The sequence below is a fragment of the Sprattus sprattus genome, assembly GCF_963457725.1.
Source record: "Sprattus sprattus genome assembly, chromosome: 13".
Taxonomy (NCBI): domain Eukaryota; kingdom Metazoa; phylum Chordata; class Actinopteri; order Clupeiformes; family Clupeidae; genus Sprattus; species Sprattus sprattus.
In genome coordinates, this window is record NC_137911.1 from 7450518 (window position 1) to 7473017 (window position 22500).

The following is a 22500-nucleotide window of genomic DNA, read 5'->3' on the forward strand; positions in this document are numbered from 1 at the left end:
ATTCCAGCTCAATTTATTCAGCGCTTTGAGATTTATAAGTGCAAGCCTCCCAATAGTATCAATTAATTCATAAGAATGGGGGCGACTCACTTTTATGGCCACGTTATTATGCCAGACCCATAAGCTAAGGGCGGGAGGATTAGAGAACATAAGTCATGTGCATTTGACCTTGAAGAACAGAGGCTTTGCATCTTTGATTGAAGTGAATATGTAAATATGTCCAGAAATGGCTCAAATCTCCCTCTCCCCCTCGCTCTTTCCCCTCTCTCTGAAGGAGCATGCATATTAAAATGTAAAGTTGGGATGCACGCTCACTCATCGCAGGCCATGGCACCTACTGCGGCAGCCTTTGACTCTCTGAATGCTACGATGAGAGGGATCAAATCTCAGCGGCTGCATTGCTCAGTTGGGGGTCGAGGGGAGCAGGGTGAGTGGGTAGGTTTGCTGGGTGCGTCTGGTCTCCAGGATGGAGCCGAGATGGAGGTTCAGCGCGCCGAGTCACCCACGCTGGGTCGCCCAGCCACTGTCAAACCCCACTGGGATGAATCCGTCACTGCTGGGCATATTGATTGACCTACATATGTATATATGTGTGCGCAAGTGTGGTTTGTGCTCTGCATTGGGCTCCAATTGATTCCTCAACAGGCCCAACTGAGTTCTAATCGCACTGTGATTTCCAAGACGACAAAGCCCCCAAACGCACACACAGACAGACACACACAAAAAAACACACACACACACACACACACACACACACACACACAGACACACACACACACACAGACACACAGACACTGTCCCAACTGCCAGAAAACACTTTGCCTGTTGATCATTTAAAATTTCTCCCGGCTCTAAGCCAACGCCCGATTGCCGCTAAATGCTCAATCGCTATCGATTTGCAGACGCACGCCACACCAAAACCAGACTAGACACTGCACTCCTGGGGGCTGCAACAACAAAAGACACAAAAAAGAAAGAAGAAAACAACAACGGTGGCTACGAAGAAAATATGCCTTTTAATGTTTCTTTTATTTATTTATTTTTGTTTGTTTGTTTGTTTGATCGGCATCTCACTTTTGTGTGGTCTCTTCAAAGGATCGTCTTTAAAACCCGAGACTGCCCGCCAAAATAAATCTAAATCTATACCTCTATTCTCCTCCATTTCACAATGGTAACAAAGAGGGGACAATCCCAACACTAGGCTGAGATGTGTTGGGGTACAGGGTAGGGGTGGGCGGGGTCGGGGTCGGGGTCTGGGCTGGGCTGACTGGGGCTGACTTGGGTGATGGGCCACGGATGCAGGAGTGCTTCCATCAGAGCACACAGACGGAGATGGAGTAGAGCTGCCTGAGAGCGATCAGGGAGGCGGGCGGAGGAGCGAGGCAATCCATCTTCAAAAAGCCAATAGAACAGCAGGGAGCGTGCTACAGGACGCTCATCAAACAAATACACACAGGCACACACACACACACACACACACACACACACACACACACACACACACACACACACAGGACAATAAAGAAACAAAACAAAAAATACTCAAAAGCATATACCGCCAATACACACATATAAACAAACACACATGTACAAGGACACACACACACACACACAGGCATTTGCACAATCACGAATACACATGACGATAAAGTAACCACAAGAAAAACAACACACACTCCCATACTAAACACAGTCAGCACACACACAAAAGACAAACAAACACACATACATACAGACACACACACACACACACACACACACACACACAGCGTTTCGGTCCCCTGCCCTTGAGAGTTTCACAGCTCTGGAGGTGAGAGGGAAGCAGCCCCAGCACCATCAATCTCCCCCACAGAGCTCCACTCCACTGGCCCACTCTGCCAAGCATCGACTGCTAAAATCCACACGCACGCACGCACACACACACACACACACACACACACACACACACACACACACACACACACACACACACACACACACACACACACACACACACACACACACACACACAAACGATTACCCACATGTGTGTGCACACATAAAGGCATACACGCACACACAAACTCAGATACACAATGCTCTCCCTCCCCAATATAAAAGTAGTGAGAAATTATTCATTTTAAATTAAAATCTGGCAAACATGTCCTTTTAGAAATCTTTACCCTAGGTATTAACAGGGGAAGGCATGCCACTGTGTCTCACACTCACTCCGTCTCCCTCTCCCTTTCTGGTTTGCTCACTCTGAGACAAAACCTACTCTTTCTCTCTCTCTCACACACACACACACACACACACACACACACACACACACACACACACACACACACACACACACACACACACACACACACACACACACACACACACACACACACACACACACACACACACACACACACACACACTTCTCCCCCTCAGGTGATACCTCTCCTCTGGCAGCCTCTGACAGACAGGAGAGAAGGATGCCCTGACCAGCTGCCACCCTTTGCTGGGGGAGCCGTTAGCACACAGCCAGCCCCAACCATGCTCTCACTGACACCTGAGCGAACCAATCAACACCTGCCACAGCCCTTACCACCCTCCCTCCATGCTGCCTGACAGGCGTCTGACGGCGGGTCCTGCACCTGACCAGGGCAGCAGGGGTGGCCAGGCTGAGTGCCTGCGAGGCAACATCCCCTGGACGACACCAGGTGCTGGGGCAGGTGCAGGCATGCCAGGCTGGAGCCCACGGGCAGACACTGGTGAATCACCCGCACTCACAAGGTGCCAGCACACAGGAGGATTGGCAGGGGGAGGGGGGGGGGGGGGGGTTGCCTGTGAGAATGCAGGGCACCGACACACCTGTGACACATCTGCACTCACAGGCCCAGAGGCCACACTGTCCTCAGTGTCTTCTGCAAACTTCGACCCCAGCGAGGACATAAGGGCATACAAACTGGAGCACGGGACAGGGCACAAGCAGGGCACGAGCAGGGCACAACTCTCATGACCTTATGCTGGCACAGAGAGAGAGGCCAAAGGAGATTGGGAACCCTTTGTTTCATTTCAATTGAAAAGCAATTCTGCAAGTAGAATTTATTTATTTATTTATTTTTTACGAGAAGAGGGAGGGAGGAGGGAGGGGGGGTTCGTATTCTTTTCTTCACACATCAAATGGAAATTCTATTAGAATATGCCGACTCCAGTGACGCTTCCCTTCCAATGGGAACACACTGGGAGCTGCCAGTGGGCAGAAAAATCAGAGAGACACACAGAGACAGAAAAAAAGATAGTCTGAGTGTGTGTGTCTAGGTCTGTGTGTGTGTACGTGTGACAGACAGAGAGAGAGAGAGAGAGAGAGAGAGAGAGAGAATGATGGAGGGAGGCAAATAAAGGGATTTAGCGTTCAGTCTCTCCTCTGCCATTGTGAAGCGGAGGCCCATGATATTCTCCACAGTGGGGCTAAGACAAAAGGCGTGCGCTCTGGCTAAGCACTGCCATATGTAGGTCAGTCAATACTTTCCCTGCTGCACAAAACAAATGCAAGCAAGGCCATTCAACAAAAGCTTCATCTTACTGTATGAAATAATGAGGAAGCGTGAGGGAGAGAGAGCGACAGAGACAGGGAGAAAGAGATGGGAGAGAGAGAGAGAGAGATGGGAGAGGAGAGAACAGTGGGAGGTGGGCAGAGGACAAGCAGAGAGCTGGGTGGTGAGATGGAGCGAGACCATGAAAGGAGGAGCGAGCACATGCAGGGAGAGAGGGAGAGAGATAGAGAGAGGGAGAGAGAGAGGGAGGGAGAGAGAGAGGGATAGAGAGAGGGATAGAGAGAGGGATTATGAGAGGAATAGAGAGAGGGAAAGAGAGGCCAATGGCAAGATCAAAATAGAAGATGGGCTTACAGAGCAGACTGACTTCTACAGGCTGAGAAAACAAGAGGGCGAGAGGAGAGGAGAGCCAGCAGAAGGGGGGAGCAAGAGAGTGAGACAGAACAAGAAGAGCAAGGGAGGTGGTGTGAGAGTGTGTGTGTGTGTGTGAGAGAGAGAGAAAGCAAGAGAGAAAGAGAGTGAGAGAGGGAAGGCAGCAGTAGAGGTAGCTATGGGGTTAAATCGATAGCGCGCAGCATACCAGGCCATGTTGCCGTGGGCTGTGTTGTCAAGGTGACAGAGGAGCTCCAGGGTCTGTGGGTTGTTTGATGAATCGTCAGGGGACTCGTGGCTGCCTGATTCCCATTCTGGGGGCATCCTCCACACGGCTGCACACGTTACCACCCGGCTCTCGCTGGCTGGCCACCACAGGCAGGGCACAGGGAGCAGAGACAGGGTTATGGTTTATGCTCGCGCACACGCACACACACAACACACAACACACACAACACACACAATACACACAACACAACAGACACACAACACAGTACATCCAAAACAGTACACTCCCAAAACACAGAGCACAGAATAGTATGTTCCCACAAAAACTTGGGCTGAATTCAGCAAAGTTCATCACAGATGGCACTGAACATATGGAATAATATACCATAACACTCAGACACACCCACCCACCTACACACAACCCAGAATACAGCACAGAACAAACGTATGGTATGACCCAACATGTGTAATGGTAAACATAACATCCACAGAAAACAACAAAACAAGAATACATCAAGTGCAACACATATGGCCTAGCCTGGTGACACCAGCCTACGTATTTCCGCCTGAATTGATTTCAAGCTCATACTCAGTCTGGCCCAACCCCGTTGACAATCGTCTCCAGGACTCAAAATCCAACCGCACCAATCAGCGAACAGTTCAGAGCTGTGATGCAAAACTCACCTTGGAGGAAGAGACACGAAAAGCTATCGGGAAAGTTGTCTCAACTCTCGAGAACATCAGAAAATTAAAAGGAGAACAAGAGTATTGTCTTGTAAGTTTTATGATTGGAAAGGACGTCGTAGCTCTTCTCCCAACTGGCTTTGGGAAGAGTTTAATCTACCGAATGCTTACCAAACGTTGCAGATTGGTTAAGGGAACTCCAATGATTTTAAACCTCAAGCTAAGCACCCGCCCATCTCGGAAACGAAAATGAACGGGGTTAGGCCAGACTGACTGACGGAAAAAAATGGAGTCACAGGCTGGTAATGGCCAGGCTACATATGGCCAACCAGTGAGGAAAAACATGAAAGATCAAGTGAATACGTTTTTGCTGATAAAATGAGTGGAGTGTGAGTTTGGCCCTGACCACAGCTATTTACTGTCTAGCTCAAGCCATGCAACTCTAAAAAGCGAAACTTTGGTAACGCATCTCAGTTGGAGCACAGTCCATTGTAATGTCCTCAATAGATAGCCACTGTTACAGGCCTGCACTCGAAAAGTAAAACGGGGTTCATTAACTCCATGTGTGATGAATGTTAAATCTAAAAATCTATTGAAAACTCTTATGGGAAACAACTTCAGCTTTGTACCAAGTTTACTAACAACCCCCCTATGCAACACAAAAGCACTCATGGCTTAGAAAGGGGCTGTATCGCAGCAGGAATATCTGGCGTGCCACTGACAATGGCTCTCTTCGATCAGCAAGCATATGTTTGCTTGGTGAGTTTCACATGTTCTTGCACGGTGTGTGCGTGTGTGTGTGTGAGTGGGTGTGTGTGTGTGTGTGAGCGTGTGCATGAGTGTGCGTGTGTGTGTGTGTGTGCGTACGTGTGTGCCTGTCAGCCACCTTAGTCATTTCCCAATCCAAGGTATGGCTCTGTGGGTCTACTCCCCCTAGAGGTCAGTTCTAGAAGTGTATGTAGCCTGCTCTGCACCTCCCAATCCAGACATGAATGCAATCTTGAGGAAAATGCTACGGTGTGAATTCTGCTTTCATTACAACTTCCACCACCACTGCAAATGCATGTCCATCCTAATAAAACACCTCCACTCATGCTTCTGTTAAAACCTCAAATCCAGAACTACCTCCATCTTACTACTCTCACTACTAACCCTCCCTGAAGCTCCCAACTAAGCCCACCCCAACTCGCACTGCTATTTTGTGCATTATATTTGGCAGCGCTGCACCAGTGTGGGGTGGTGACACTGCTGTTAGCACGGCGCTCTCTGTGATCAGATAGCGGATTGGAAATTTGCGGCGGGGGGGAATGGTGGAGTGATGAGGGTGCACCCGGCGCCTTTGACTGGAGCCCGCTCCATTAGATTGGATGTCACAGTAATTACATTTCGCTTTTGAACTCTGCTCTGACATCTCGCTGTATCTGCCCCGTCACAAGGAGGCCCGCGGAGGAGAGAGGAGAGCCCGACTTCTTTGTTTCCATTTTCACTCTTTAAAGGAAAAAATAGGGCGGGGGGGGGATTATATAGCGCATATGTATACGCATGTATGGGTTGCCCATTATTTGGATTGTCAGAGACCAGCCAAGGCCACGGGCGTCTGTCTCTAATAAACTCAAAATTTAATTACATTTTTCCTCCAAATCATTTCTTCTTGTTCATTTAATTTTTTAATTGCCTCATGGCAACTCCGGCGATGGAGGGAGTGCCAAACTGTGACATGTTCCATTATCATGGCCGCCAGTGTGTCACCGTTTGGGGAGTGGTTTTGCCCTTTTGTGTGTGTGTTTTTTCCTCAGTGTATACTGTATGTGGGTCTACCTAGACACATGCATGAATGGATGTGTATGTGGGTCTACCTAGACACATGCATGAATGGATGTGTATGTGGGTCTACCTAGACACATGCATGAATGGATGTGTATGTGGGTCTACCTAGACACATGCATGAATGGATGTGTATGTGGGTCTACCTAGACACATGCATGAATGTATGTGTATGTGGGTCTTCCTAGACACATGCATGAATGGATGTGTATGTGGGTCTACCTAGACACATGCATGAATGTAAAGTTTCTTGACATCCTGCATCAGAGAAAACGCAAGCAGAGAGGCCTGTGTAGTGTCCTCTGATAACCCCGGAACCCTTCGTGAAGTTAAATAGGAGCTCAAAGGAATGTTAAAAAAACCTGTAAGTTGGATAAGGTCTCGATCGGCCACTCAAAATATTGATAAAAATATAAGCTTTAATGCCAGTAAAATAATTAAGGAAAACAATTATGCTTATAAAAATGAATCGCTTCAAGACTGTGTGTCAAAAATGATTAAGAATAGAGAGAAATTAATTGAATGATTTACAAAAGCTCACCTGGGTGTCAATGATCACATAAGTTGGCACCCATGACATCCTGTGTCATTTGAGTATAAATATGACAAATTCCCCTGGTCATCAATCCATACAGTAAAGTTGAGAGAACACATTAATGATATGAGTCAAAGGGATTTGGAGTTCAGCCAATCCAAGTCACGGCCATCAGAAAACAGCTGAACGTGGGCCGTGAGAACAATAATTAGTCAGGGTAATTACCTCAAGCTCGAAGCAAATGGAGATGTTAGGGATGTGACTACAAGAGAATGTGTCTATTTTGACCGAAAACACAGTGAGTGGGATGGAATAAGTGGTTAGTGAATGACAGCAGTTACCAGTCACCTTGGGGTCAGACAGACTTTCAAAACTACAATGAGATGCCATATCCAGAACCAACATGTTTTCAAGGGTTGGTGGAATACAAGTTGTGACTAATACTTTCAATAGGACTGAGTTATGGGGTCAGATAAGATTTTAAACAGAGCTTTTTAGTAGCAAAGAATAAACTGATCTGGGTTAGGCTTATAAAGAGAAATCATTCTTCACAAAAGTAATTCATCTTCACTGTGAGGGATGGTGATGTTTCCCCTGAGGAGTCTGGACAACTGGCTAGAGCAGCTGGCACCATGGGCATCATGACATCAAAGCAGTGAGGAAATCTGCCTCTGCTAGAGACCTCTAACTGGGCTCGAGTTGGGACCTTCAGGACAACCATCAAGACAAAAAGGTTGACTATCCACAAAAACAAAGCTACTGCAACGGCAATCTATACTGAACAGAAACCTGTGGTTTGAACTCAAGAGCAGCACAAGTACTGAGCACACTGACTAAGGACTGACCACCAGCATTGACCACACTGACTAAGGACTGTCCACCAGCATTGACCACACTGACTAAGGACTGACCACCAGCATTGACCACACTGACTAAGGACTCTCATGGAACTGGAGACATTCTGCATTGAAGAATAGTAATACTGTAGATAGATTACATGAGACAATTTCAATTATTTGGGCAGATGTATGAGGCATTAAATGACAGGGTTCCAATAAGTCCATTAAAGGAGAGATTTTCTTGTATTTTAATTGAAAATGAAGAATATGACAACCGCCTACCTAGTTTTCCCATGTCTACCAAAGAGGTAAAGTAGGACCCTCAATATATGAACACATTCACTTCCCCGTAGAGATGTGACTAATGGTGGGTGAACACTAAGATGACCAATGTGATAGAACAGGCAATATCTTTGGTCGTGACTCTAAAACAGTCCCAGATAGCCTGGGACAATTCTGACAGGGTCAGAAATGTAGGATGACCATTTCCCAATGTGACTGCTGCTACGACCTACATCTACTAACCAACCAAAAACAATGCAGTCTAAAATAACACACTGAGCAACTTAACGCTGGTGCCAAACCCAAGATTCCATAGGTGCTATCATCGTACAGCCTACTGTACGCACCACCTGATTTCGTACCCAGGTTTAATAGATCCATGTCTCACAGTGTGGCTTGCAATGAAGGATAAGATTGCTGAAATCTCATAGTCTGTAAGCGATTTAAGTTGTGATCAGAATGGATGAATCCATTCAACTCTTTTGATTCCTCATACCTCTGCATCACAGCCTATTTTCAGTCAATGGAATACAATTTCAGCTTGATGATAGTAAAATACAGAAGGGAATATTTTGTGTCACATATAATAAATGGCTAAATGGAATTAAATGGACATTGTTAGAAAAGAGCTGTAGTAGCATTTCATAGGCACTTATTGAGACCTCTCAAAAACAGCAAGTCTACATTTACCCAAGAAATAAATGATTCCTGCATCTTGGAAGAGCTGGGAACTGTACTCCATAGAGCAAGGTTGCTGTGGGACTCCAACAGACTATTTTTCATTGAGTCTGAAAACGTTGATATGGCAGCAGTGATAAGAGAAAGGCGAAGAAAGAAGATAGAGACAGCGCACAGAAATATTTTTTTCAACTCGTATAACACATTTTCAGTTAAATTAACCACATATCATTAGACGGTACAGGTTAACCAGCCACGCAATACTTCAATTACTGAACCAGATCAGAGACGACATCTAACCCTCCAACCGGAGATCACATTCCATTCAATCAGTTGGTAAACATTGCAAATATTGGCACCGGATCATTTCAAACAGTTAAAGTATCAGCAGTTGATATATCTCAGCCTTCACAAATATTCACACAGGTACTCGAAGCATTGCTATGGCGCACTGGTCAATACATTTCCCCACTGCCACAACTGAAATTATAGACATCAAACAGGACTTTTTTTTTAAATCGCAAACTTTCTGAACGTAATATGAACCATTGATTGCACCCACGTCCATATATATTGTAGTGAACCCATGTCCCTTGTAGAAATTATTAATCTCGCCATGTACACATCTATATTGTTATAATAGACAGTTTATGCATTAATGCCACCAATAGCATATTCTTTATAATCGTGTTCTTTTAAACATCTTGCTGTAGGTGATGGCGGGCAGAACAACAATATAGCAGCGCACACGTTGAATCAGGTTCAGTGATTGAGCGAACGTGAACCAATATATTTATCACCACTTCGCGGAAGCTTCATTTTCTCTTCCTAAATAAATACCACGGAAAATGCGGAAAAACACTGTGCGTTAATGTGCGAACGCAGTTTAAGCAGCGGTCGCAATGTTAGTAAATCAGGCCCTATAAAGGGCGGAGTAAACACAGTTTGCCCAGCGCAGATCTGGTTTCATAAATACCAAGTAAAATGCGCAAAAACACCGTGCGTTAATTTGCGAACGCAGATTAAGCAGCGCTCGCATATTAGTAAATCAGGCCCTACATTTTTTAATTCAGCACTCTTCCCTTATTTTAGTTATTTTATTTTGCAGTTTGGAGCGTAGACCCTTTTAAATTTCACTACATGTTCGTTACGTGACAAATAAAGCACTTGAACTTGAACTTGGACATGCCACACAACCTCTTATGCAGGCCTTGGTTATGACTTAACTAGACTATTGCAATGCAATTTGAACAGGCCTGCCTGCATGTGTAGTGACACCATTGCCGATGATAAAGCTACATTCCTGCACTTCTTTTACTTTTAAATTTTTTCTTTCTTTTTCTTATGTAAAGTAGTATTTATTGTTTACTGTTCTCTCCGTTGTACGACGCTTTGGACAAAAGCGTTGGCTAAATGACTAAATGTAAAAAATATAAAGAATGCAGTGGCACTTTTGGTCTTCGTTCAGACAAGTTCTCATGTACTTCATCTGTAGTCATGCTTCATTGGCTCCCAATGGCTGCTAGAATGAAATGGATACCTAAATGGATACCCAAACATGCTGCAAAAAAGCTGGTGCACGCATTCATCAGCTCCCGTCTGGACTACTGCAACTCTCTGCTGGCTGGTCTTCCAGCAAAAACCATCCAGAGGCTGCAGTATGTTCAAAACAGTGCTGCCCGGGTTCTCACCAAGACAAGGAGATCCGAACACATCACCCCAGTCCTCCACTCCCTCCACTGGCTTCCAATCAACCAGAGAATAAACTTCAAAGTCATACTTCTTGTTCACAAGGCCATAAACACCACCGGTCCGGCCTATCTCCAGGATCTCCTCACCCCTCATCTCACACCAAGGACTCTTAGGTCTGGACAAGCAAACCTTCTGGCAGTTCCCCGGACAAATATGTCCAGAATGGGAGATCGTGCCATCTCCTCGCTGGGGCCACGACTCTGGAACAAGCTCCTGGAGAACATTAGGGCTTTGGATTCCATCACTACTTTTAAATCCCAACTCAAAACCCATCTTTTTATATATGCCTTCTCCTAAAGTCCTGGTTTCTGTTTTTCTTTTATTTCTTTTCTGTATTGTTTTGAATGCACTGTTTAAATTGCTATTGTGACCCTGTTAAGCACCTTGAGACATCTTTGCATGTGAAAGTGTGCTATACAAATAAAATGCATTATTATTATTATTTATTTTTGAGAACACTTGAGATGTGTTCTGTCTCCCATTGCCACTAAATGCAGGAGCTTTATCACTTTGCCTGGTCTCCACAGATGATCAATGCTATTTTACAGTCAGTGTAAAAGCGTGCAAGGCCCACATTTTGAACAGAACTAATGCATTCCACTGATAGAGACAACTGTGTGTTGATGAGTGGACGCAAGTAGAGAGAGAGACATACACAGAGGAGAGTGGGAGAGAGACAAGGCTATGAGCCTGGCACGGGAGGGGTGAGAGGGAGGAGTGCGGGAGACGAGGACAGCAGGCACTCACTCTTGTTGTAGCATGTCGTCAGCACACTTTTGTCGGCAGGACTGGCGCTGATGTTCCATATCTCCCCGGCAGCGTGCAGGAGGACGCTCTTATTAATGATGTTATTCTCATCATCAAAGTCAATGATGTGGATCTGGAGGAACACAGAAAGAGGGAAGGAGAGAGAGAGAGAGAGAGAGAGAGAGAGAGAGAGAGACAGAGAGAGAGAGAGCGGGAGGGAGGGAGGGAGGGAGAGGTGGATGAAGGCGAGAATAGAGAGAGGGATTGCTGACACAGAAGGCGAGGCCAGAGCCAGAGGGGGGGGGGGGGGGGGGGGGGGGGGGAGGAGAGAGTGACAGAGAAATGAGGAGAAAAGGGAAAGGGACAGAAAAACAGATACAGAGAAATGGAGGGAGGAAGTAAGAGAGAGAGAGAGAGAGAGAGAGAGACTATTAGAAACTCCCCCACATCACAGCATGTGTGCCCCATAGCAGTTTAAAGAGCTCCAACTTGGTAGGGAAACACTTCTGTTAATATGGCGGTCAGTTCAGCCCTAAGGCTTAAGTATACTTCTGTGGAAACAGCTACGTTTGCATGACGCAAATTTCATCACCAGGTCCGCACAGCACCAAAATGTTGTGTGTTGGGTCAAGAGAAAAATAAAATCCATTTAGGCTATTTATTCATTTGGGAATGCATTTCCAGTGGGGAGCGGGCAGGGATATGGTGAGAAAACAGATTGTAAGGGTCGCATCAGCCTAAAACAGCTTGTCTATATCAGCTTTCAGCTTTATCCCTTCAACAGAGCAAACCCCAATGAGAGTGGACAGACTAAAACTAACATGAAAGGTGTTCAATCACCTTCTTCTAGATAGCCCCTGCTGAAGTAGCTGAAGTTTAGGGGTGGAGAAATTAAGTTCCATAGAACTCCAACAAGCAGGGGGACGCATAGAGCCGTGGAATGTCTTAGATCATCATGGAACACAATGCTTTCAAAGATGGCTTCCTTGGCTAACAAATGAAACTGATCTAAGAAGTAAGATCTAACATGCAGTATGAGATCCAAATAAATGACCTCTGCTTTTGTGCCTAATATAACAACAAGCAGATCATGTGAAACTGAAAATGCTTGTGATGTTCACATATGTAAGTGTCCAGCACGCAAGCACACGCACGCAGTTTTTTTGTTGCTGTTCGTTTTGGACTGGACGAAATGGAGTGTGAGGATCACTGTATAAAGGAAGATACTCTTCATCTCGCTAGGTGACATGTTTGGTATTTTTTTGTTCAGGTGTTGTCTTGGCGACACATTGCTATTCTTTTTTTGAAGGACAAAAGAAGATTCTTTTCTGTGGTTGCCAAAGGACAACATTGCCAGACTCATTTCTTAGTAAAGACCTTTGAGGAAGTGGGCCGACACTGTGGCCTGTCGGGACTTTTTGTTCACACTGGAGTATGTAAAGATCATTTCTATTGACTTCATGCTAAGAAATTCTGATTATTATTGGTTACTTAATTTTCACATATTGACCACCCGACGGAATCCTGTCTCCTACAATTAAGTTTCTGTTGTGTCTTTGGTCCTAGCTGTGGACAGATCTCCTAATTAAGTCATCCCGACAATAGTTGTGACAAGTTCCTTGTTTGAAAATTAAAATGTGGTATTTGCTGACTGAACAAAACTTAGCAAATTTGTCAGCTTGAATTAAATATATTCAAAATATGAATATGTATATGTATATTTTAAGAACTGCTCATTAGGTGCATTTGCCACAACTAAATATGAATGTCTGCTCTGGGCAGAAGGTAGCTGTGGCTGCACCTCTACTGGTGTGTAGCGCAGAGGCACAATAAAAGAGATTTTACAGCATGACCAATGGGAATGCCACTCCCATCAAAACAAAAAAACAAATTATGAATATCTGCACCCCCTGTCTTTATGGGTGTTTAGGGACGTCCAGCACCTGGTAAAAGTGTGACGATCGCTGGGCTCCGTGCTGATGCCCAAAACATCAAAACAAACAAATCAACAAACAAACAAAAAAAAAAGTAATGAGTTGTTGCCCCAGAGCGACAGGCTGCACCTGACGACACCTCAGGGTCCTCATCTCTATAAGCCACTTTTTACAGGTAGGTGCATCAGTGCATCTACTCCCCCTCCCGAACCCACACACACCGACAGTCCCTCATCCACCCGCTACACCGGCTGCTGAAAGTCATAGAGAGGGGAAACCATTAACCTTGGGTTGGACCGCATTGAATGAAAATTATTAGGCAAAGTTATAATTTTATGGCAGGGAGCAATACAAATAAATTCTGATGGCCGGACAGGATAATTGGAGGGAAAAGAAGGCCCTGTAATAGGGCCCCGGATGAACTGGGCTCCAGCATAAGTCTCCCAGCCCCCACCCCCCCCACCACTGCACCCCATCCTGATTTATTCCCTCTTATTGCGGAGATGTGAAGTGACTCATCTCTCTCTACCGCCTGGGCCTCCTTCCCGGCCATATTAATTACCGCCGAGGAAGAGAGCGGGTATAAAAATCAGGCAGGACGCTGGCCTCCACTTTGGGGCCTCTTTAGTTAGAGCTCTTTAGTCCCGGGGATGACAGTAAGCGTGGCCTGTTGGGCGACGGGATGGGGGAGAGGAGTGCAGCAGGAGCGTTTCATCACATTAGTGCCTGCTTCTCATGCCACTCGGGCCACCCTGTTGACCGGCATCATTATTCTCCTCGCTCCTCGGCTGGAGTGGCCATCACTGGGAGAGGAGGTGTAAGGAGGGCTGAATTAAGTCTGCTGAACTGTACCCACCCCCCACCCTATCCCATCCCAGACCAGACCACCCCCCCACACACACCCCACCCAATCTAACCCCACAACTCCCCCACTCCCAATTAGATGAACTAATAAGGCTAGAAGGCCAAGCAGGAGCAGTGAGTGAGAGCTCTTCCACACTCTGGGTTATTGAGACCGGAGGCTATCGGCCTCTAATGACCGAGGCGAGGAAGTGGCCAAGACACGAAGTCCTGAGAGAGGCCTCGCACCAGAGAATGTCCAATGACATGAACGCCAGGAAGCAGTACTGCAGCAGAAATGGCCCCACAACAACAGAGAATCAACAGCCCAGTGTCTAAGCCCCCATCTGGAGATTTGAGTGCCAATGTATTTTCTACATTTAGGGGAAAAGTAACCATCTGTTTAAGTAGTATCGCTAATGTCTTAGTTACCATGCTATTGCCTAACCTGCCAAGGCAAGATTCAAAGAGTGCACAGGGAGGTAAAAGAACATCTCAAACAATCTCCTTAAGTGAGATGTCATTTGAGCGTTTTCCTTGAGACAGTCTCAATTGGATCTCTAAAAGCAGGCCTAACAATGCTTGTGATTTGTGACTGAAGTGACAGTGATCCGATAAAGCTCAAAGTTATTCTCCTGCCAAATTATGCAGGAGCAAATTGCAGGCAGAGATGTCTCTCATTTTTGTCTGTTTCCTCATTGCCTAGTTATTGACCCATCTCACTTTTGGCCAATTATATCATCTGTCTCTGCCACTCAAGCACCCTGAAAGGCAATGCAATGTCAAACATCCACACACCACAGACAGACAGACAGACAGACAGACAGGCAACACTACACGCTGAATTGAAATGAGAGCTTATGCCCAATTAACATGAACAGGAGGTGAGGCTTAGTCTACACCAACAGCCTACACCTGGTCCTGTGGTTCCTACCTGTCAGTCTCTGAAACAGACTCACTGGCATACACACTCACGGTGACACACACCCACAGAGACGCACATACCCACAGGCACAGACAAAGACACACACACACACACACACACACACACACACACACACACACACACACACACACACACACACACACACACACACACACACACACACACACACACACACACACACACACACACACACACACACACACACACACACACACACACACACACACACACACACACACACACACACACACACACACACACACACACACACACACACACATAAACCATCCAAAAAAATAACCCAAAGTCCCTGCTTCTCTAGTCCCTCAGGCTAGCATTATCCAGCTTTCCCAAAAGCCTCTAAAATGAGCAGCTCCTCTGGGGAGCAGTAATTGCCACTGCCAGGTAAATGAGATAGAGAGGGCTGGTGACTAATCCTGGGGCTAGATATGATTGAAGGGCTGCTGGGGAGTATGGGGACAGAGGGGATCAGATGAGAGGGGGGATAAAGGCGGGGAAGGTTTTTATCATCTCGTGGATTACGGTGCGTGCTGCTTGGGCTTAATTGGTCATTTCCTTCTGCTGCTTCTCAATAACCTTTCCAGTGCATCTGTGTTGCTCCTGCACTCCTCTCCACAATGAATGGGACTAATCCCAGTGGGAACATTTATGATGCCTCTATCGCCGATCAGGGGCCAACTGCGGTGTTTTGCTGAGACTTTTGTTTTGAGGTAGCTCTGTAGCTTTTTGTCCTGTCTGAATGAGGTTCAAGGGCATGGCAGAGAAATATTACAGTCAAACTAAGAAAATATTCCAAACAAATCAAGAAGTAAGAACAATAAATAATGAATTTATCAGTGATTAGTAAGGTCTTCAAGGTTAACCAGGATCAAAACAGCAAAAAACAGTTGCAAACATAAACTTTCCTGCAGAACAACAGGAACAAAAATCCTAAATAGGCTATATATTTTATAAACATATATTTTCCAGCAATTCCTCCCACATATCCCATCTCCGTACCTACCTGATTGTCAAATTTGAGTGACTGTGTGCCCACAAGGAATCTTATGACATCTGTCTCAGCTGTCTGTGCTGTCAGTGCCCGGGCCTGGAGACAGACATACAGAATGATAAACTATAATGAATTGCCTATCACCAGAAGTGATGACACTATGTACTGTGATGATGGCAGGTCATGCACATTGTGTGTTCAGAGGGCCCTTACATTCATTCCATTAGCCTACTACTTCTCCTCCTCCACTACTACTACTACTACTACAACTACTACTGTTTAGAAGAAGAAGAAAAATCAATAATCGATCGATCGTCGATTGCTATAATTTAGTTTAATTTGCCTTTCGCATGCTTATGTTCACAATGATCATGCACTGACCTCAGACTTTAAATAGGTCAGTACCATTTGATGATTCTCTATTGAAATAGTAATGTGTCTCGTCTGAAATCTCACAGTATTTCAAATACACCATGCACTTGATAACACAGGTACTGAATGAAGTGGTATACGTGGTTTCCATGCCATCTTTAAACGCAAGACGTTGTAGTTTTACAGTGTATTAAGAAAATAAACGTAATCTTGTCAATACAGAGCTACTGGGCTGGCTGGCTATAATGTTATTAGCATGGTTACGTTACCCTATACAAACAGTGTTTCTCTACTAGCACCAAAAGGGTTTCAGCAATAGACATTTCCCAACACAGTTTTTCACATTACATATAAATGCAGTATTTTGTTATCGCAGCAACATTAGCGGGCTAGTGCTAGCTAGCCCAATACAACTCTTTGCTGATGCTTGACCACTCCATGCTGTCATGTCATGAATACATAGTATAAATACATTACCTGAAACTCAAGACCATAAATAACAGGTGCGTCGTCTTCCATACTGTCACTGATATAATATCAAATGGTTGGTATCATTACAATTTGGCCATACAACCACAGGTAAATGAATCAAGTATTGCTGTTTGTTTTCCGCAAACGAAAAAGGCATTTCGTAATTAGTCGGAGCACTTGTTCATCAATATGGACGTAGTTGGCCTTTCAAATACTGAACGTACATCCAAAAACGTACGTAAATCTTGATGAGAATACAAGAGTAATTTTAAGCGTAGAGATTTGTCCCTTCTCAGACACCATCGAGACTACTTCCTGGTATTCCACGCATGCGTACACTTGCACCGCTGTCATCCTCCTCAAGCAAAGGTAAATGCGATTGTTTACGCTTTGATTAATGTCGTATGACTGCTGCCGATTGTACAATATTTATTCATTTTAAGGTCTTATGGAATTATTAGTCTATATCACTGTCTGTAACATTCTTATATTCGGAAATATATAGCGTTGACTAACCTGTCAGAGGCAACGTAACGTATCTAGCATTAGCTAACGGTAGTAAACGTTAGTTTGAAAATCATCACCAAGGATTGAGAGACCTTGGAGCAAAGTCAGTTTAAAATTATGCTTGAACTAAAGAATCACATGTATGCCACAAACCATATGCGCTTTATTCTCTCTGTGCCTTTGAACAATTTAGGCAAATCATGTATGTAGCTAGTCATAAAGCTCGCTAGGTGATGTAACAATATCTGGTTGAAACAAGCTGTGAATACTACAGGGTTCTAGTCGAATAAATGCTCTCAGTCCAAGGCTCTTGGTAGTGTTTTGTTAATGGAGGGATTTGTAAAATATCGATGCAATGATTCAATACCCTGTAGGACTAGATGGGCCTTGTAAGCCATTTTCATTTGTTTCCCTATTTCTTTTCTTTACCACACTGACGTTTCTTAGGTCTTGCTGACAGGGCAAAGACATGGATAGTAGTGAGGGTCCCGCTCAAAGGCCCGTGACGTTGGATATCACTGAGGTGGCTGAACCTGAGAGGCCCCAGGATCCAGTGTCTGCCCTAACGGAGGCCAGTTCATCTTCCACTTTCCCAGCCACCGATGTCCTCTTCCCTGAGGAGAGCATTGACCTTGGCGGGGAGCCCTTCAGCTCTCCCCAGGATGACAGCTTGGCTTCAGGCAGCCTGATGGACAAACTTAATGACCAGATGATGGAGAGTGTCATGATCTCAGACTCGCCTAATAACAGCGAGGAGGATGATGTGGTTCTTATGGACTCACTGCTGGAGCAGTTTGAGGAGAGTCAGACACCAGAATCCAAAGAGCCCGATGGGGAGGGAGTTGGAGAAAAATTGGAACCTGAGTCCACTGAGGAACAAACCACGACTGAAGTGAAGATAGAATCACTGGATGACTCCTCTACAACTGCTGAGGAAAAGGTAGAGGAAGAGAAGATTGAAGATATGAAAGAGGAAGAAACAGAGGAAGATGAAAAGGAAACTTTCGCCTCTGCCCAGCCACCAGAAGATTCACCCAGCTCTGGTAGTCCCGAGGCCCAGGAAGTCACCTTGGGAGCTAGCCAGCTGACCACCCAGGAGGAGTCCATCCCGGTGTGCACAATCTTCAACCAGGGGCAGCCACCCAAAATGCTGGTCCCTGACGGCTTCCAGCCCACGCTGGTGAAATCGCCCAGCTTCAGCAGTGTCAGCGTAAACGCTGAGACACCCAGTAAGCTGGCGCCTCTCGTGTGCCAGCCCAGCCCCAGCCTGAGCAAGTTCTTCTCCGACGTCAACGTCAACCCCGCCTCAGACTTCTTCGACTCCTTCACCACCTCATCCTCCTTCATCTCCGTCAGCAACCCCAACGCCGAGTCACCCAAAGCCTCCGCTACCCCCGAGCGCCAGGTCTCTTCCTCCTCCACAGGCTCTTCACTGCCTGTCGCGGCTCCTCAAGAGAGTACCACACCCAGCTCCTATTTCTCTGCCCCCCCAGCAGACAGCACTCCAAAGCCCCCTCCGACAGGCCCAGCCGAAGCCACCACGCCAGTGTTCTCCAAGCTGCAGGCTGTGTTCTCAGGCAGCGACGACCCCTTCGCCACGGCGCTGAGCATGAGCGAGGTAGACAGACGCTGTGACGCCTGGCTACCCTCAGAGGAGACCAAGAAGGTGCTCATGTCTGTGGCAACCCAGCAGGTCAACCCTATGTACGTGGAGAGGGAGCGTCTGTCCATGCCGGGACTGAAGTTCGACAATTTGCAAGTGAGTATACACATAGGGTTGTATAGTTAAGATTTTAGTTATACACCAGTGTGGTATTTGATGGTATGATATAAAGAGTTGCTGTGCCTCAATCATTTGTAATTGTTCTTCTCAAATATGCACCAATCACCACATAAAGGCTTCAATGTAAATGTACGCCTAAAAGAGCATTCCTGTCAGCTGTTAATGCTGACATTGCTTCTAGCTTCTATGGCTGCAGTTTTATTCTATTAGTTTCATCTCTGCTGAAGGCCTCATAGGGATGGCATTGAACTCAGGATGTTCTTGTTAAAGAATAGATATGCCATGTCACAGCTGGCCATTGTATAGCCTAGTCATAGGAATGTGATAGCCCAGCTGGTGAAAGGTTCCTGTTGTTCCAGGGCGATGCAGTGAAGGACCTAATGCTGCGTCTCCTGGGAGACCAGGCAGCAACCAAGAGGCAGGTCCTTACCGCCAACTCCGTGGAGCAGTCCTTCCTTGGCCTGAAGCAGCTCATTGTGAGTCTCGCCGAGCACTTAGTCTTCTGTGATATGGGGGCTGTGATTAGTCTGTTGCACTAGGTGAATGTTGCTTGCATGAATAGATGCTAATCATTTTTTTGGGTGTGGGGGGGGGGGGGGGGGGTTTGACTTTCTGCTGAATCACCTTCTCCTTCGTGTTCCCTTTCTATTTGTACCTGACATTGCGTACATATGCCGTGTTATTTCATAGTTTGTTCCCACACTGACTCACATTTCTCCATGTATAATGCATCACAGTGGGGTTTTTTCACCACACAGAGTGACTGACTGACAGGGTGTCCAAAGCTGCTGTAACCACTGTTTTCACACAATCATTACTTACTATTTCTATTGAACATTGCTATTTTCTGTTGTGGCCTACAAGAAACTGAGACTGCGTAATGCCCTTGAATGTATTCCAGCTAGTTTGAAGTGTTGCTTCATGGGGCCACCGGGGGGTTGGGGGACGGGCTGAGAGCCGCCCTCCCCAGCTGTGGCCCGCAGCTCCTGTTGGGCTGCCTCGCCCGCACTGCCCAGGGGCAGAACTGTCAAACAGGCGCGGGCACTCAAGCCCAGCCCTACCCACTGTGCCCACGTCCTTCTTACAAGGAGAGTGTGTGTGTGTGTGTGTGTGTGTGTGTGTGTGTGTGTGTGTGTGTGTGTGTGTGTGTGTTAGTGATTGTTAGTGATTGTGTGTGTTTTGGGAAGACAGGCAGAAGGGCAAAGACCGTGTCTATGTGTAAGACAGGGAGAAAGAATTGTGTGTCTGTGCCTGTGTGTAGTAGAGTGTGTGTGAGACGGAGAGAGCAGTGTCTGGGTGTGTGTAAGGGAGCGAGACAGAGACCGACAGAGATAGAGAGCCTGTTTGCCTGAGATCCACGCCTGCTGATGTGTTGCCCCATCCCAGCAGCGTTCCCAGTGGGCCGGTAGGTTCTAAATCGGTTCTCCTCCTTCCAGCCCCTCGCTCCTCGCTCTGGGGTCGGCCTGGCGGCACTGAGGACTCGCCTCTCCACATGAGCATGGCCCAGAAATAAACAGCTTGTCACTTTTCTGAGCGAGTCTGGCTCCGGTTCTTAAAACAACCAATAAAAATGGCCACTGTTGTAGACGCAGCTCCTTACTCCAATTACAGATTCAGCTGGATCTGGCTGTTCCTGGTGGCTGGGCCCTTTAGAAGGGGTGTAGGTGTGGAGTGGCTCGAAAACACTGCTTCAGCTGTGTTGCTAGTGAAGGCCTCAGAGTGTGTTTGGGGGTGGAGGGGGGGGTGCAATGCCAGCGGGACTGCTTCCTTCAGTGCGCCTTTAATCGGCAGGGGACGAGCCGTGACCCAAACGGCACCCTGACCTGCTACTTGGTATTTAAAACTTCAGCTACGAGCATAGACAGAGAGAAAGACAGGGAGAAATGGAGAGAGAGAGGTGAAGGATTGAGCGAGAGAGAGTGAGAGCGATGAAGGAGGAGGGTGGAATGGAGGGAGCGAGACAAAGATGGAGATGTAGAATCCAGCTGAGAGCATGTATAATGCATAGTTGCTGTGTGCATATTTCAGAATGTCCTCTCGGGCCACTGCCCACACAGTTTGGAGACACACACTGGTGCAGTCGCACAGACACAAGCAGAAACACTGGCACACACACACACACACACCTGGCCGACGCCGACAGCCAAGTGTGCTCTTGCCCTAGCCACGAGGGAAAAGACCTGAAAACACACACACACACACACACACACACACACACACACACACGCACACACGCACGCAGGCACACAGACTGCTCGACTGCCAGGCTTAAAATACTGCCCTGCGTCGGAGTGTGCGTGTGCGTCAGCGGCGCGGATATGAGCGTGGGCGTGTGCCAGGATGGAGAAAGAGAGAACGAGAGAGGACAGAGAGAGAAAGCTAGGGGAGGACAGGAAACGCATGAGAGAGGACAGAGAAAAATGGACAGAGAAAGGGAGGGAAAGAACGAGAGAGAGAGAGCAGAGACAGGACGGTTGAGATGGAGGTAAGTAAATGTCAGTGGGCTTTCGCTCAGACAGACAATGGTTCCCACAAGGCCAGCTTTTCCCTACCTGCGAATGCACAGGGACAAACACAGGCTTACCAACGGGTCGATGTATTGATCCCGCTACTGTTTCGGGCACGGAGAAACAATGCCATGCTCCATGTAACCCGAGCAGTACAGCTGGGGTGTCACTGTATCAGAAGAGGCATGAGAGCTGATTCTGATGAAGTGGTTCTGTCCGGGCTGACAGTGATTGGGTTCATTTTGAACAGGCTGTCATTTCATTTCATTTTGGTTTTTAATCAGAATGGAGGTTCTTATTCTCTGGTTTTTCATTAGGATTTCAGGTCTTCCTGCCTGACATGGGAAGACGCTCTCCAGAGACTGAGCTTTCATGCCAGCAAGTCTCATGTTTATATGCCATCACGTAGTGCTACTGGCATTGATTGTGTGTGTGTGCGTGCATGCTTGTGCGTTGTGTGTGTGTGTGTGTGTGCGTGTGTGTGTGTGTGTGTGTGTGTGTGTGTGTGTGTGTGTGTGTGTGTGTGTGTGTGTGTGTGTGTGTGTGTGTGTGTGTGTGTGTGTGCGTCTGCATGTTTGAGTGTATGTGTGTTGCTTGCACATATGCCTACATCCTCCTCATGGTGCTGTTCCTCTGTTTTGGAGCTCAAGGCTGCATCTA

At 46.6% G+C, this 22500-nt stretch overlaps 2 protein-coding genes across 2 annotated transcripts in view; one reads left to right on the top strand and one right to left on the bottom strand.

Moving 5' to 3' along the window:
* Positions 1-17181, bottom strand: part of eipr1 (EARP complex and GARP complex interacting protein 1) — a gene marked incomplete at its 3' end in the record, with an annotated part of 33699 nt that extends 16518 nt beyond the window's left edge. Inside the window, exons 1-4 of the mRNA XM_080850022.1 lie at positions 17050-17181; positions 16213-16296; positions 11469-11601; positions 4108-4264 (exon numbers count right to left, since the gene is read on the bottom strand). Coding sequence (XP_080706148.1) covers positions 4108-4264; positions 11469-11601; positions 16213-16296; positions 17050-17091 — 416 coding nt within the window. The 5' untranslated portion in view covers positions 17092-17181. The remainder of the gene's footprint in view (positions 1-4107; positions 4265-11468; positions 11602-16212; positions 16297-17049) is intronic.
* Positions 17182-17366: 185 nt separating this feature from the next.
* The window catches only part of trappc12 (trafficking protein particle complex subunit 12), a 20153-nt gene continuing 15019 nt past the window's right edge, over positions 17367-22500 (top strand). The window contains exons 1-3 of the mRNA XM_080850649.1: positions 17367-17412; positions 17998-19309; positions 19693-19809. Coding sequence (XP_080706775.1) covers positions 18020-19309; positions 19693-19809 — 1407 coding nt within the window. The 5' untranslated portion in view covers positions 17367-17412; positions 17998-18019. The remainder of the gene's footprint in view (positions 17413-17997; positions 19310-19692; positions 19810-22500) is intronic.